General features: G+C 38.0%; 1 protein-coding gene across 1 annotated transcript; it reads right to left on the bottom strand.

Annotated features, from left to right (window-relative positions):
- Positions 1-4,856: 4,856 nt before the first annotated feature.
- LOC126807951 (protein FAM43A) lies at positions 4,857-7,676 on the bottom strand. The gene has a single exon (XM_050532933.2). It carries the CDS (start codon positions 7,259-7,261, stop codon positions 6,257-6,259), a length of 1,005 nt encoding a protein of 334 aa, XP_050388890.1. The 5' UTR covers positions 7,262-7,676; the 3' UTR covers positions 4,857-6,256.
- Between the last annotated feature and the right edge of the window lie 5,248 nt (positions 7,677-12,924).

Raw genomic sequence — 12,924 nt, 5'->3', positions numbered from 1 at the left:
GTTATGAGAAAGAAATTATCCGGAGAGCAGCATTTCTGTCTATTCTTATTCGAATTCCAACTGCCAAGAGTTTCATTGCGCTTATGTCATCGTGTACACGGCACTAAGTTTAGCGCCCGAACGACTAGACACTATTCCTTGCTCGGCCTACTCTTATTTCGGATTACATCTATAAAGGGTTCTTTTACCTGCATGCCAACGCGTACACGGGACAGCTGTTTTTCGTCCCATACGAACGACTAGACACTTTCTTGTCAGACCTTCTGCCCTGTACCACTGACAAGGGGATATAAATACTTCTCTAGTCTCTAAAACAGTTTCGATTGTTTTTCCGTGAGTTTTTCAACTGAAAAAAACATCCCTTTAACGGCTGTAAACTTATCTATTCATTGAACATCTTCAGTCACTGATCGATCAGTTCGAACACTACTTCCCCGAGCTCGAAGTCCAGTCATTCACCGTGGTCCGAGACCCATACAGTGCACCATTAGACGCCATCACCGACGATGATATCGCTCAAGAGGAGGTCGGGAGACTGCAGCAGGATTCCGGAGCTAAATCACTGTACAAGTCCTTGTCTTTGTCCAGTTACGGGGGATCACGTGGCTAAGTGGGTAAGACGCTGGCTCAATAGCCTGGAGGTTGGGTGTTCGATCCCTGCATTGGCCGAGAAAGTTCATCCAGATTTTCCGGCGTGGTTTTCCCTTGTCAGTGATGCAGGACGGCAGGCCTGACAAGGAAAGCTGTCTAGTCGTTCGGACGGGACGAAAAAAGAAGGTCCGGTGTACACATTGGCGTGCACGTAAAAGATCCCTTGACAGTAGTGCCGCTGTCCGGGCAAAATTTCCCCCATAGCACACTGTATGGCGTATGCCCGTCTTCATTATCCCAGTTCGGAGGAGAACAGCAGGACGTTAAACCCCATTTCATTTCATTTGTCCAGTTACTGGTGCAAAATGCTTGAATCCTATCCACGTCTATCCAAGAATGCAACACGGTTCCTCATGCCGTACCCGTCGTCATACCTATGCGAACAGTCGTTTTCTACAATGGTTGTGATAAAAACAAAATTTAGGAACCGGCTTGAAATAGAAAGGGACATGATTGTCGCGATGAGTGGCGTTGAGCCACGCATTGAAAATCTGGTCGCTGAAAAACAGGCGCAACCATAACACTGATTATAAAAATCAATAATTTGTTATCAGACTTTTAATAAGTAAACAATAATAAAAGTGAATGATAATGATGTTTCATAATAAAATGTGACTTTGTTCTTCGAGGGGTCGCGATCTGATCCTGAGTCTGGAATGGGGTCGCCACCCAAAAAAGATTGGGAACCTATGATATAAATACTTTGTTCATATCAATTCTCGGTATATATGTTACGGTCAGAGAACGGCAGAGTAAAGGGAGGATTTTCGGAATTTGCAATCGCCATGGCAAAAGTAACGCTCTACAATAAATGTGGTACAAGTGTGTGTTGCTTTGGTAAAATAAATCCATTCTTCAATGTACACGCATATAGAAAACAAAATGAGATGGAGTTTAACGTCCTGCGTTATACACCTACTGTGCTAATGAAGACGGACATGACGTAAAAGTTTGGTCGGGCAGTGGCGCTGCTGCTTACTCTTATTTTGAATTACCAACTGTCATGTCAATATGTGCATGGGACCTCGGTTTTTCGTGCCATCCGAATGAATGAACACTGTTCCTTGTCAGGCCCTACGCACTGGTCCTGCACCACTGACAGATGGAAAACAAATATTGTCTTCGCGTTAGTCTATATAGCTGACGAGACTCCATTCATTTTATTTACTTTGCTGGCTCAGTTGGGATTAAGAGCCATATACATACACCATATGATTATCATTGTATCTTAAGACGCCAACAGTGGAGTAGACTACATATTATAGGCATCTGCCATGAGATATTTGATCCTATTAAACACACCACATTGTCTTCTGCGACATCATAATATCATTTACAATATGAAGGTCGGTTATCGATAAACGGTTTAAACGACAAAACGAATTTTGTTTGGGGATATTAGTTATATAGGGATTTATTTTTTTTAAGATACTTTAAAATTATTTCATTGGCGAGCGCCTGACAATCACACAATATCACGTAAATATCACGTGTACAGACAAGGTTAGAAGGCTATATCTTCGTAATCAAAAAAATTACAATTTGATTTTTATTGTCCTTTTCTTTTTTCGGGTCGCGGTTTATATGTTTCAAAGTTAAGACAATATGATGTGTTAGTGTGGGTTATTTCTAAACGACAATTGACACATTAGATCTGGATTATCGACTGAATCTTTGACGTAAAACCTTCAAAACATCGTGATTAATCATGGATTAATGAACTGTTTACACTAGACAAATCACAGGATAGACGTATTAATAATGGCTGTCATATTGATGACATTCAATGACAAAACGGGGGTCTGAAGAAAATTTTGCGAGAAGTTATTAGCGGGTGATTACTGCTATGCTGGGTGCAAAATGCGGCATACTCGTTAAAGCAGAGCTCTGCAATGGCGGAGAGGGTATGGCACTGGCTTGGTAACAATCGGGTATTGACCGAGGGAGATTTTCTAGCCTGGTTTCCCCTTGTCAGTTTGAATTCGACAGAAAAGTAGGACATTTCCTTTCAGCCGCTCGTGTTTTCATTTGAACAATGGGGATGTTTTATATTGTTTGATTGCGACATTGATAATGCTGTCTTCAGGAAGATATCGAATTCTACACAACCATGCATCGTCTAACTTAAGCTATTAAAAAGGCCAAATCCTACGTCTGTACAGTGCTATTTATTTTAATCCGTAACTAACCTTAGTCACCTGACTAAGGTGTTTATCGCATGGAGTTTGTTAAAGGCTCTTTAAATGTGAATGAACGCCCAAGATTTCCCACAGCATCAATAAAATGTTGTTAATCTTAGCTTTTAAAAGTGCTGATATAATAATTTATGTGTCAACAAATCAGATTTCGCCATCTTCATCATCAATCGTTACAACAATACTCATCTTTTCTCACAATATCAGAATTTAAATATTTCACAATCGATGTGTTATAAATTCACCAAATCGGTTTAGCAAATCAAACTGTAAATCCATTTGTTTTCAGCTGCCTCGGTTGCTGCCTCCCGTTAGTATTTTAGTAACCTAATTGATACTCAAAGAAGATACCCATGACGGTATATTTAATATCTGTCATTGGGAAGCTAAACAACAGATCCAGCGTTTAATGCGCAACGACATCGTCAAAATTCTGAGTACGATCACAAGATCATGGTTAAAGAGACAATGGACTCTCCAGGAACTAGCCTACTTACATCAATGTATTGTTCATTCGAGTCCGTTGAACTCTACAACACCTATGTCTCAGTTATGAATTGGTATATATGTCTCAAATTTAGTATCCAATCAAATTTAAATACCCGCATATTCAAATCACGGCAAGTTGTAGTGTATATATCGTTTATCATAAACCAGTTCTATTCGCTCTACTGGTATCCCCTTAGTTACCACCCCACCCCCAAACAAAACCGAATGGGCGTAACCCGCTTAATTTCATATGGAAGTGTCCCCTACGAACTTTGTTAATAGATGAACTGCTATGCTTTTATAATCCACTTTGCTGTCAGATTCTCTATGGGTGCCACGGTGGCTCACTAACCAGGAGGGTCGATCCCCGGTGTCTGGAATTATCCAGCCTGGTTTCCCCTTGTCAGTGATGCAGGATAGAGGGCCTGGCAAGGAAAAGGCGTCTAATCGTTCGGATGAGATAAAAAAAAAAACCTGACATATATGTAAAAGAATCCCTGACAGTTGAAATGCGAAGAAATGTTGAAAATGCTCCTATCTGGCAAAATGTCCCTCATACATTGCACATTGCATGGTGTTTACCAGTCTTTTTAACCCGGTTGGCGTAGAATAGCAGGACGTTAAACCCCGATTCATTTCTTTCTCCTTGCTGTATAATCAAACAAACGACACGATGTTCTTAACATAAATATATTTCACATTTTCTAAGGTTTGAAAGACATATCATATGAAGGTAAACAATTATATATATCATATAGACATGTAAATATATATAATCTATAATGACATAAGTGACTTGCAAATTTATTAGGCAACCTTTAGTTCTATAATTGAAAGGTTTATAGTTCGGGAGAAATTATTTTAATTCTGGGCCAAATCATGATACATTTGTATAGATTTACTTTACAGCTATACATTATATTGTGGCGGGTGTTTTACACGAAACAGAATATGCTTACTCGATCCCAGAACACCATTTGGCATTTAGAATTTGAGTAGATACCCAATTAGTATTCAGAAACGTCTCAGCTATATATTAAGGTGGCGGATGTCTTACACGAAGCAGAATATGCATACTCGTTCTCAGAATACCTTATGGCGCTTCGAATTTGAAATGCTTACAGTGTGTTTTAGTATTGAGAAAAGTTTCAGGGAACAGATAGGAATGTATATTTCGCTACAATAAATATTGCGTATATAATGTTTAACCGTGCATTAATCAACGTCATAAAACAGAATGATATATTATAATCTTTTCACATAAGACTTTAGTAATAAGATTTATGATGCACAGACAGAAATAAAAACGGTATCCTTAGGCGCCACGAGTGAAAATATTTATCAAGTTCCTCGACATCACCGGTCACAAAGAGAAGCATTTACAGGTATATTGTTAACTGTAAAACGCCTACTTTTGAACATATTTTCAGTGGCGTTCTGACAGATGGTTTTACCTCGAATGGCAAGCTGTCCATCAAAAGATATAAAATTTCAAGCTTTACAAATAAGTTAAAATTCCGATTATGTCTTTTAAGGATTTTTATTGCATGTATACCAAATAATGCATCAAAATATTTTCTTAAACAAGTTAATCTTAATCGCTACAAAGAAGACGAAGAAATGCAAGAATTAGACCGTAATATTTATCACTTAAAATACGTCACTAGTGGCCGTGTCGCCATCTTTGTTGATAACAATTTGTCCCGACCGGAGATTCGTACAACTTATGTAAATAACTAACACTAACAAAGATGATATATAACCTATAACAAATACAGGCTGAATATTCTCAGCCTTTCAACAAAATATAACAATTAACAAAACGTAATTTCTCATAAAATAATATCACATAATATTGTCGATGCTTATAATTATTCTGCGCGTCAGTCTTAGTAATTCTATTTACACCATTTTATTTACGATTTACTTCAAATTATCCATCCAGCTAAAAACCCGAAATAAAAAAAAGTACTTTCAAATAGGTCATGTTTGTTTAGGATATAACCCGAGAGATTGAAGGTACGCCATGTACATGTAAGCAATTGGGATTTGAAAAAAAAAATACTTATATTACACATATTCATCTTATGAATAAATGATTGATTTATCAAATTTTTCCATGGTATTCAGTTGGTTTTTACAAAGAAATTCTCGTACAAATAAACAATTGAAATGTATATACAAATGTCTTTAATTACAGCTACTATTTATGATTTTAAACAAAACAAACAATTGCACTTAATTTCACATCGTTTGATAGCTATATGTCATAGTTTTATATCCAATGTATCTGGGGAGGACAGTCCTTGCATTTTCCATATATATTTTTTGCCCTTTCAATTATGGTATTAACGTCTAAATCTTAAAGCAAATAGAATGGTTATTAAGAGTAAATAACCAGAATCAGTTCTTCGAAATATATGTGATGATTGGAATGTCTAACACATAATAATATAAGATATCTTCACACAGTCTGAAGGGGATAGGGTGGTTGGATGGCCGAATGGTTAGCACGTGCGCGCTGTATCATAAGGCCTGTGATTGAGTCAGCTGGATTGGTTTCGATTCCCTGTATGTACGTGACAAGGTGTAGGGTCACCTGTCCAACCTCGTGGGTTTTCCCCGGGTCCTCCGGTTTCCTCCCTCTGCTAAAAACCCCTGCGCGCAAGCGAATTATTCAAATAAATTGAACCATATGTTAGTTCCGAAATGACCTAGTTTGTGTCGAGTGGACGTTAAATCCCATTTATCTCTCTCTCTCTGAAGGAGATAATGGAATCTCACTATACAGACACAGTAATATAGATATTTATCCTATATGTATACAATACCTATTGTTACACATTAATTTGAAGTAAACAGGCAAAAATGTCTTTCTTCTGTTTGTAAAAACAAATGTTCGCACTTTAAGAAATGACGGTTTAAAAAGCCTTTCCTGTATCTGGAATGCTGTCCTCGTCTGATATCACACATGGTAATTCGCATACACTATCTTCTTCAACATCATCGTAAGAGGCGAAGGTGTCCTTGGAGTCAGCCTCGTGATAACCCGATTCTGCACTTTCTTCGTCAGAGTCGGTGCTACCGGTGCCATCCAAGCAGTACTGAACGTCTTCGTCTTGACGCAGTGCGTCGATGTCGTTACCAATTTCTACATTTATAATATGTCTTGCCAGTTGGTCGCTAACAGACCTATTAGCATGCCCTGCTAATGTCAAGGCCTCTATTATTTCACTTTCGTCTGAAATATTAGACAAGTCCAAATTTTCAACACACTCCTCTAATTCCTCTAGTAACTCCTCGTCCTCACATTCCAGGGTTTCCGTGATTGAACCTAATCTTGGGGCCGTGTTAGATTTTGAAATCGGGGGTTTAAAGTTTGTACCTGTGCTCAGAAATTGTGTCCGTAATGGCAACACTGACCCAGCCACGGGTAACGAGTTCGTTCTCTGTAGCACTAATCTGGAATTTTGTTTTCGCAATTTATCTCGTTGAAATTCCTTTAGAGCAAAAGAAAGTTTTTCGTGAAGTTGTACGGCCATAGCTTTCGCCTTAGCTTCCGTTTTACACAGGACCGCATGACAACGTAACTCCATCTTCATTCGTTTGCCTTCATGCCTATAAACCCAAATAAATAAACGCGGGTACGATGGGTGGGCAATACAGTACGATATTCTGTGTGCCCTGTATTCGGTTAGTCCTTGTTCTTTTGTGTGCGCTTTAAGTCCAGAAGCGGTTATACTCAGTTTCATTTCTAAACCAGGATGTGAGCTTCTCATATAATTATTCCAAATAGTTGACACGGGTTTGTCCACACATCCTTCGCCCTTCATCATTGACGTTTGGACATTGCCCAAATATCGAACTTTGTAGGTCGGGTCTTTTTCACTTATAGATAAGCTCTTTCGCCACCCGAATATACTCATCTTGGTGTTTTAAGTTTTCTTTTAATATAATATAAGTCAAATTACTATAGCGCTGATGATAACACACAAACTGGAAAAAACCTCGACAGTACTTAACAAGTAGTCAGGTAACAAATTCCTTGTCCTCGTTTGACGACTGTGTACACAAGATTGTCGCCAGCTGGTTCAAGTTTTTATCGAGTAGCGGATATATTAACCTATTTGTCAAATCTCCTTTACAAAGAAATTCAGCTCACAGGTAAGAATAACACATCCACGCTTTGATCGCTAGACAAACACCATGCCAAATGTCCGTAGAACTTGATAAAGAGTTGCTCCTGGTGAAGTTCGGAGATGGTCACTCGTAAGATTAACCTTCCATCGACGACATCTTGGCTTGTGTTTCGCTTCAACTACCTGTAATGGTTATAAATAGTTACTCAGCGCGAGATTTATTGACTGATAGCACGTGACTCGTCCAGCCATTTCATTGGTCGATAACAGCAGGAAAACTCCGTCTACCACTGGTTGTAACACAAAAATGGTCGGTGTGTGTGTGTGTGGGGGGGGGGGGGGGTCACGAATATCCAGACTTCTATTATGGCACCCGGATCTTATCGCATATGCAACTCTCGCACGTCAAGTTCTTTTAGTTATGGATAGTAATACACTCATGAGTGAAGAATACGCAGACCTATGAATGTTTGCAATAAAGAATAAAATATAAAAAAAAAACTATTTTGGTGTAAAGTGGGATAGTCATCTTTGTGTTTATTTTTAGTTTTATCTAAATCCTGTACAAAAGACAACACCTCGGGGTAACAATTGTACAAGGTTAAAACAATACTTGAATAAATTCTACACTGTTTTTTTTCTAGTAATTTAGTTAAAATGACTCATGTGTTTAAACAGTACATTATTTATGTCATTATGCTCATGGCGATGAATCGAGGCCGTGTAAGGGTGTTAATAACAATAGTTACCTGTTATTTTAAGATTTTAAAATGTAAATTAAAAGGGAAAAAACAAAGCAGCGACTGTATATGTGACTAAATTTGCCTGTGTTTTATTGTCAAAATCGTGTGCAATTTTATCTTATAGTTCTAATATCACCCGTCGTTGTTAATTTTGAAACCAAAAAAAAAAAGCAACGAACACTTTTATTTTGTACTAACCTGTGTGTCATATTTAAAAGTCATCAACAATTTATTTTGCTTTTACCCATTTTATTTCACCCTGTAGATTTTGAAATGAAATGAAATGAAATGGAGTTTGTACTAACCTGTGTGTCATATTTAAAAGTCATCAACAATTTATTTTGCTTTTACCCATTTTATTTCACCCTGTAGATTTTGAAATGAAATGAAATGAAATGGAGTTTAATGTCCTACTGTTCTGCTCCAAACCTGGGCTAATGAAGACGGGCATACGCCATACAGTGTGCTATGGGGGAAATTTTGCCAAGGGATCTTTTACGTGCACGCCTATGTGTACACGGGACCTCGGTTTTTCGTCCCATCCGAACGACTAGACAGCTGTCCTTGTCAGGCCCTCCATCCTGCATCACTGACAAGGGGAAACCACGTCGGAAAATCTGGTAGAACTTTCTTGGCCAATGCAGGGATCGAACACCCGACCTCCAGGCTAGCGAGCCAGCGTCTTACCCACTTAGCCACGTGATACCCCCCCCCCCCTGTAAATTTTAGTCAGGGGCGTAAATATCCCCCCAAAGGAAAATGAAGTCGGTCGCAAATTAAGTGCAGTCGGTCAAGAAATTATCCATCGGCGACTAAATGAATTAATGACATAAACAAACAATGCCGAAATAGAAGGGAAGAATCCCAAATAATGTATTTTGGCGAATCCGTCAAGCTCCTCACGCAAAATTACAGTATAAAATAAACTTGTCATGTTTGAAAAAAATGTTTTTCACTCTTATTCTGCTGTGCGTATGTTGCCATGTTGGTCTCAAAATAAGTGCTCCCTGCAGTCGGTCTCATACTAAATGAATTAGTGAGGTAATTAAACAATGCCGTATTTGCGTGAATCCGTGCACCGTAATTGCATACGCCGCGCTATTCAAACAAAACTATTGTATAAAATAACCAGTTGCAATCCTGTAAAAATTAAACTTATTTTCTTCACAAAGGCGGTTACAGGTGATATTAGAGATACTTGTGTATAATCGGACCAAATTACCTGCATTCACACATACTAACCCCATTGTTAATTTCAAACGTTACGGTCACTCACAACGACTTTATGTGAAGTAAACAATAGGACTACCACTAATCATGGTGCTTATCCCGTCCGAGTTTCAATTTCATTACACATCATAGCAATTATATGCCAATTATCACCACTATCTTGTTACGTATACTGTCTCTCAACTGTTTATGCCTGCACATCTATGGCACTCCACTATCAAACTGCAAGTAATGGAATGTGCAAAGTAAATACAAAGTCATTAAACCTCTTTGATTTCGGTGAAAATAAAATATTGAATTAGTTTGATCTTCTGTGTTATTTTGATTAGTTATGTAACAAGGGTCATGGTCATGGAACAAACTCTTTACGATTAGGGTTTTGTTTCAGAAGATTAAGCGAAAGTCGGCCAGTTTACTAATTTTAGTTTAAACCTTGGCTGACAGGGGCACATAAAACAGTTATATCTGACAACTGGTTTTATCTATAGCCGACAGAGATATCTAGTCATTTTAAACTATTTACAAAAGTTGAAACGATGGACAAAGTCTCAGTCCATGTCAGAACAAAAGTGAAATGAAATGGGGTTTAACGTCCTACTTTTCTGCACCGACAGGGCTAATGAAGGTATATTTTGCCCTGCCAGCGGCACAACGGCATACTCTTATTTTGATTTCCAAATGGCAATGGTTCTTTAATACGGAAGTTACGGAACTTCGGGTTTTCATACCACCCGAACGAATAGACACTGTCCTTGACATGCCCTCCGCCCTGCACCCACAGACAATTCCTGGAAACTTTCTTCGACAACACCGATCTAGAACCCCGGACCTCCTGGCAAGTGAGTTAGCGCCTTACCCACAGAGCCCCCACCCTCCCTGTCAAGAAAAAAAACCACATACAGCGTGCTATGGGGGAAATTTTGTCTAGACAGCGGCACTACGGCCTACTCTTATTTCGAATTCCAACTGTAAAGGAATATTTACGTGCACGCCAATGTGTACACGGAACTTCGGGTTTTGGCCCCATCCGAACGACCACACGTTGTCCCGTACCAGACCCTCAGTCCTGCACTACTGACAAGGGGGATCTACGGGGCAAAATCGTTATGAACTTTCTTGGCCAACACCAGGATCGAACATCGAGGTAATAATAATAACTAGACCTGCAAGCAGCACTGAACCGGCTTTCAGGAATCAGACAGGAAGTGTGTCATACCAAACGATACTTTAGATGTTTTGATCCGGTCACACCCGACGGTGAAATCCTGATTGTTTCAAGAGCACCGATTTTTTTTTACTGTCTTTTTTTTTAAATATCGAATATTTATTTGACTACTTCCTGTTTACGGATCATTATCGGGATAGATTTAACAAGTGGTATGGGAACTTAATTTCCTGTACCAGAAGTTTCAGAAAGATCCATTGGACAGTTTTACCTCCCTTATACCATTAGAAGCAGATTTACAGATATAACGATTTTTCGACTTCTTTTCAAAGATTGTGGCCCTTTTGTACCATTTACACTATATTGAGGCTTTTAAATTTGGATTCACACCATATACCACCGTTAGGACTCTAAGTAACAGAAGTTTAAGAAAGGAAATAAGAGAAGTTTTCGAAATAAAAGCGTCTGAATAGGCTCCCAAAAGGAAAATAATAGATCTTCAGCGTTCCATTATATATTGCCTAACCCGCGAATTTTTACCATTTAGATCTCATAAGATTGTCCATTGTTCGAACTATCCAATGACACTTTAGTTGTTTTGATTCGGTGAAATCTGGCGTAGTAATCACTTTTTTCGCAAGATCTCCATTTTTTTAATTTTTACGTTTTTTTTTTCTCAAAATATCCGAAATTTTTTTCGACTACTTCCATTTTTTGGATCATTGTCGGGATAGCTTTAACAAGTTGTTTGGTTACCTTACCTTCTGTACAAGAAGTTTCAGAATAATCCATTCAGCTGTTTTCCAAAAAAGAAAATTAGAAGATCATTTTCAGTAATCTAAGGATTTTTCAACTTTTTTCCAAGATTGAGGCTCTTTTTGGACAACTTATGTTATTTCAATGTTTTTATTGTTGGATTCACGCCATAGCCCACCCACAGGACTCTGCGTTAAAAACGTTTCAGAAAAATCGGAGTTGTCGTTTTCGAGAAAAAGACGTCTAAAAAGGCTCCAAAAACGGAAAATACTACATTTTCGACGTACCACAATTTATTTTCTAACCATCGAAATCGTACCATTGAGATGCCATATAATAGTCCATTAATGGGGCTATCCAAAGACACTTTACTTCTTTTGGTCCGGTAATATCTGACCGAGAAATCCAGCTTTTCGCAAGAGCGACAATTTTTTAACCTTTTTTTTCATTTTTTGAATTCTTCCGGTATGGAGATTATTGTCGGAATAGTTTTAATAACCAGTTTGGGCAATTAAATAGCGGCAGGGCTCTGTAATGATATATTACATTATCGGATCAGATAAAATGACCCTGAGAAATCCTATGTTCAAAGTTGCCAAAAATGCAAAAATGTCAAAATATCGAAAATTAAATTTCAATAACTCAATGCATATTATACATCGTTAGAATTGTAATAAGGTCAGCTATCCGAATCTGTAATCTTTTTGTAAAAATTTGTTTAAATAATAAAGTAATAGAGCATTTTGCAAAATTTCACGATTTTTCGACTTTTTTCGATTTTCAGTCCCTTTTTTATCCTATTCCAGACATTTCAAAGTCTTATTGGATGGCATAATTCACAAGACTATCGAATGGACTCTCGATAGAGAAAGTTAAAAAAAAGTTGCGGTTAAGATTTCGAGATACAGGCGTCCAAAAACGCCCCAAATCAGAAAATACTTGATTTTCAGCTTGTCATATTTTGCTGCTTGGTCATAGTATCCGTATAAATTGGGCATCATACGACAGTCCATTCCTCGGGCCACTCAACGAAAGCTTAATTTGTTTTATCCATTGATATTGGACGGAGAAATCGAGTTTTTCCCCAAAACACCCATTTTTTGATTTTTTTCCGAAATATGGGACATTATTTCGACTACTTCCGGTTTCCGGACCGTTGTTGAAATTGCTTTATCCAGCGGTCTGACTATATAGCTTTATGTTCCAGGACTTTCAGAAATATCGATTTATCCTTTCCCAAAAATATAAGGGTTGGGAAATGGGCAGAAAATTCGAAAAAAATCGAAAAATAAAGGGCGATAACTCGGAATGAAACATATTTCTAGAATTCGATGGTCTTCAGGTATCCAAAAATGTAGGTCAAATTTGAAAATTTTGAAAAATAACAAAAATTGTCTATTAAACAAAATTTTTCATTTTTCGAACGCTAGAAGTCAGCGACGAAGTTTCGAAATTTCAAAATCTTCAACTGCTATCGTCCGACAAAAGACTCAGGGTTTCTGAAAATGTCATTTGTATGAAAATAGGTACAGAATTGACGAAGCTACGGCCGTTTT

The sequence above is a fragment of the Patella vulgata genome, chromosome 1, assembly GCF_932274485.2.
Source record: "Patella vulgata chromosome 1, xgPatVulg1.2, whole genome shotgun sequence".
NCBI classification, from domain to species: Eukaryota; Metazoa; Mollusca; class Gastropoda; family Patellidae; genus Patella; species Patella vulgata.
This window is presented reverse-complemented; position numbering and strand designations above follow the sequence as displayed.

Excerpts from the sequence above, each read along its gene's own strand:
- LOC126807951 (XM_050532933.2), bottom strand. The coding sequence starts at position 7,261 with ATGAGTATATTCGGGTGGCGAAAGAGCTTATCTATAAGTGAAAAAGAC.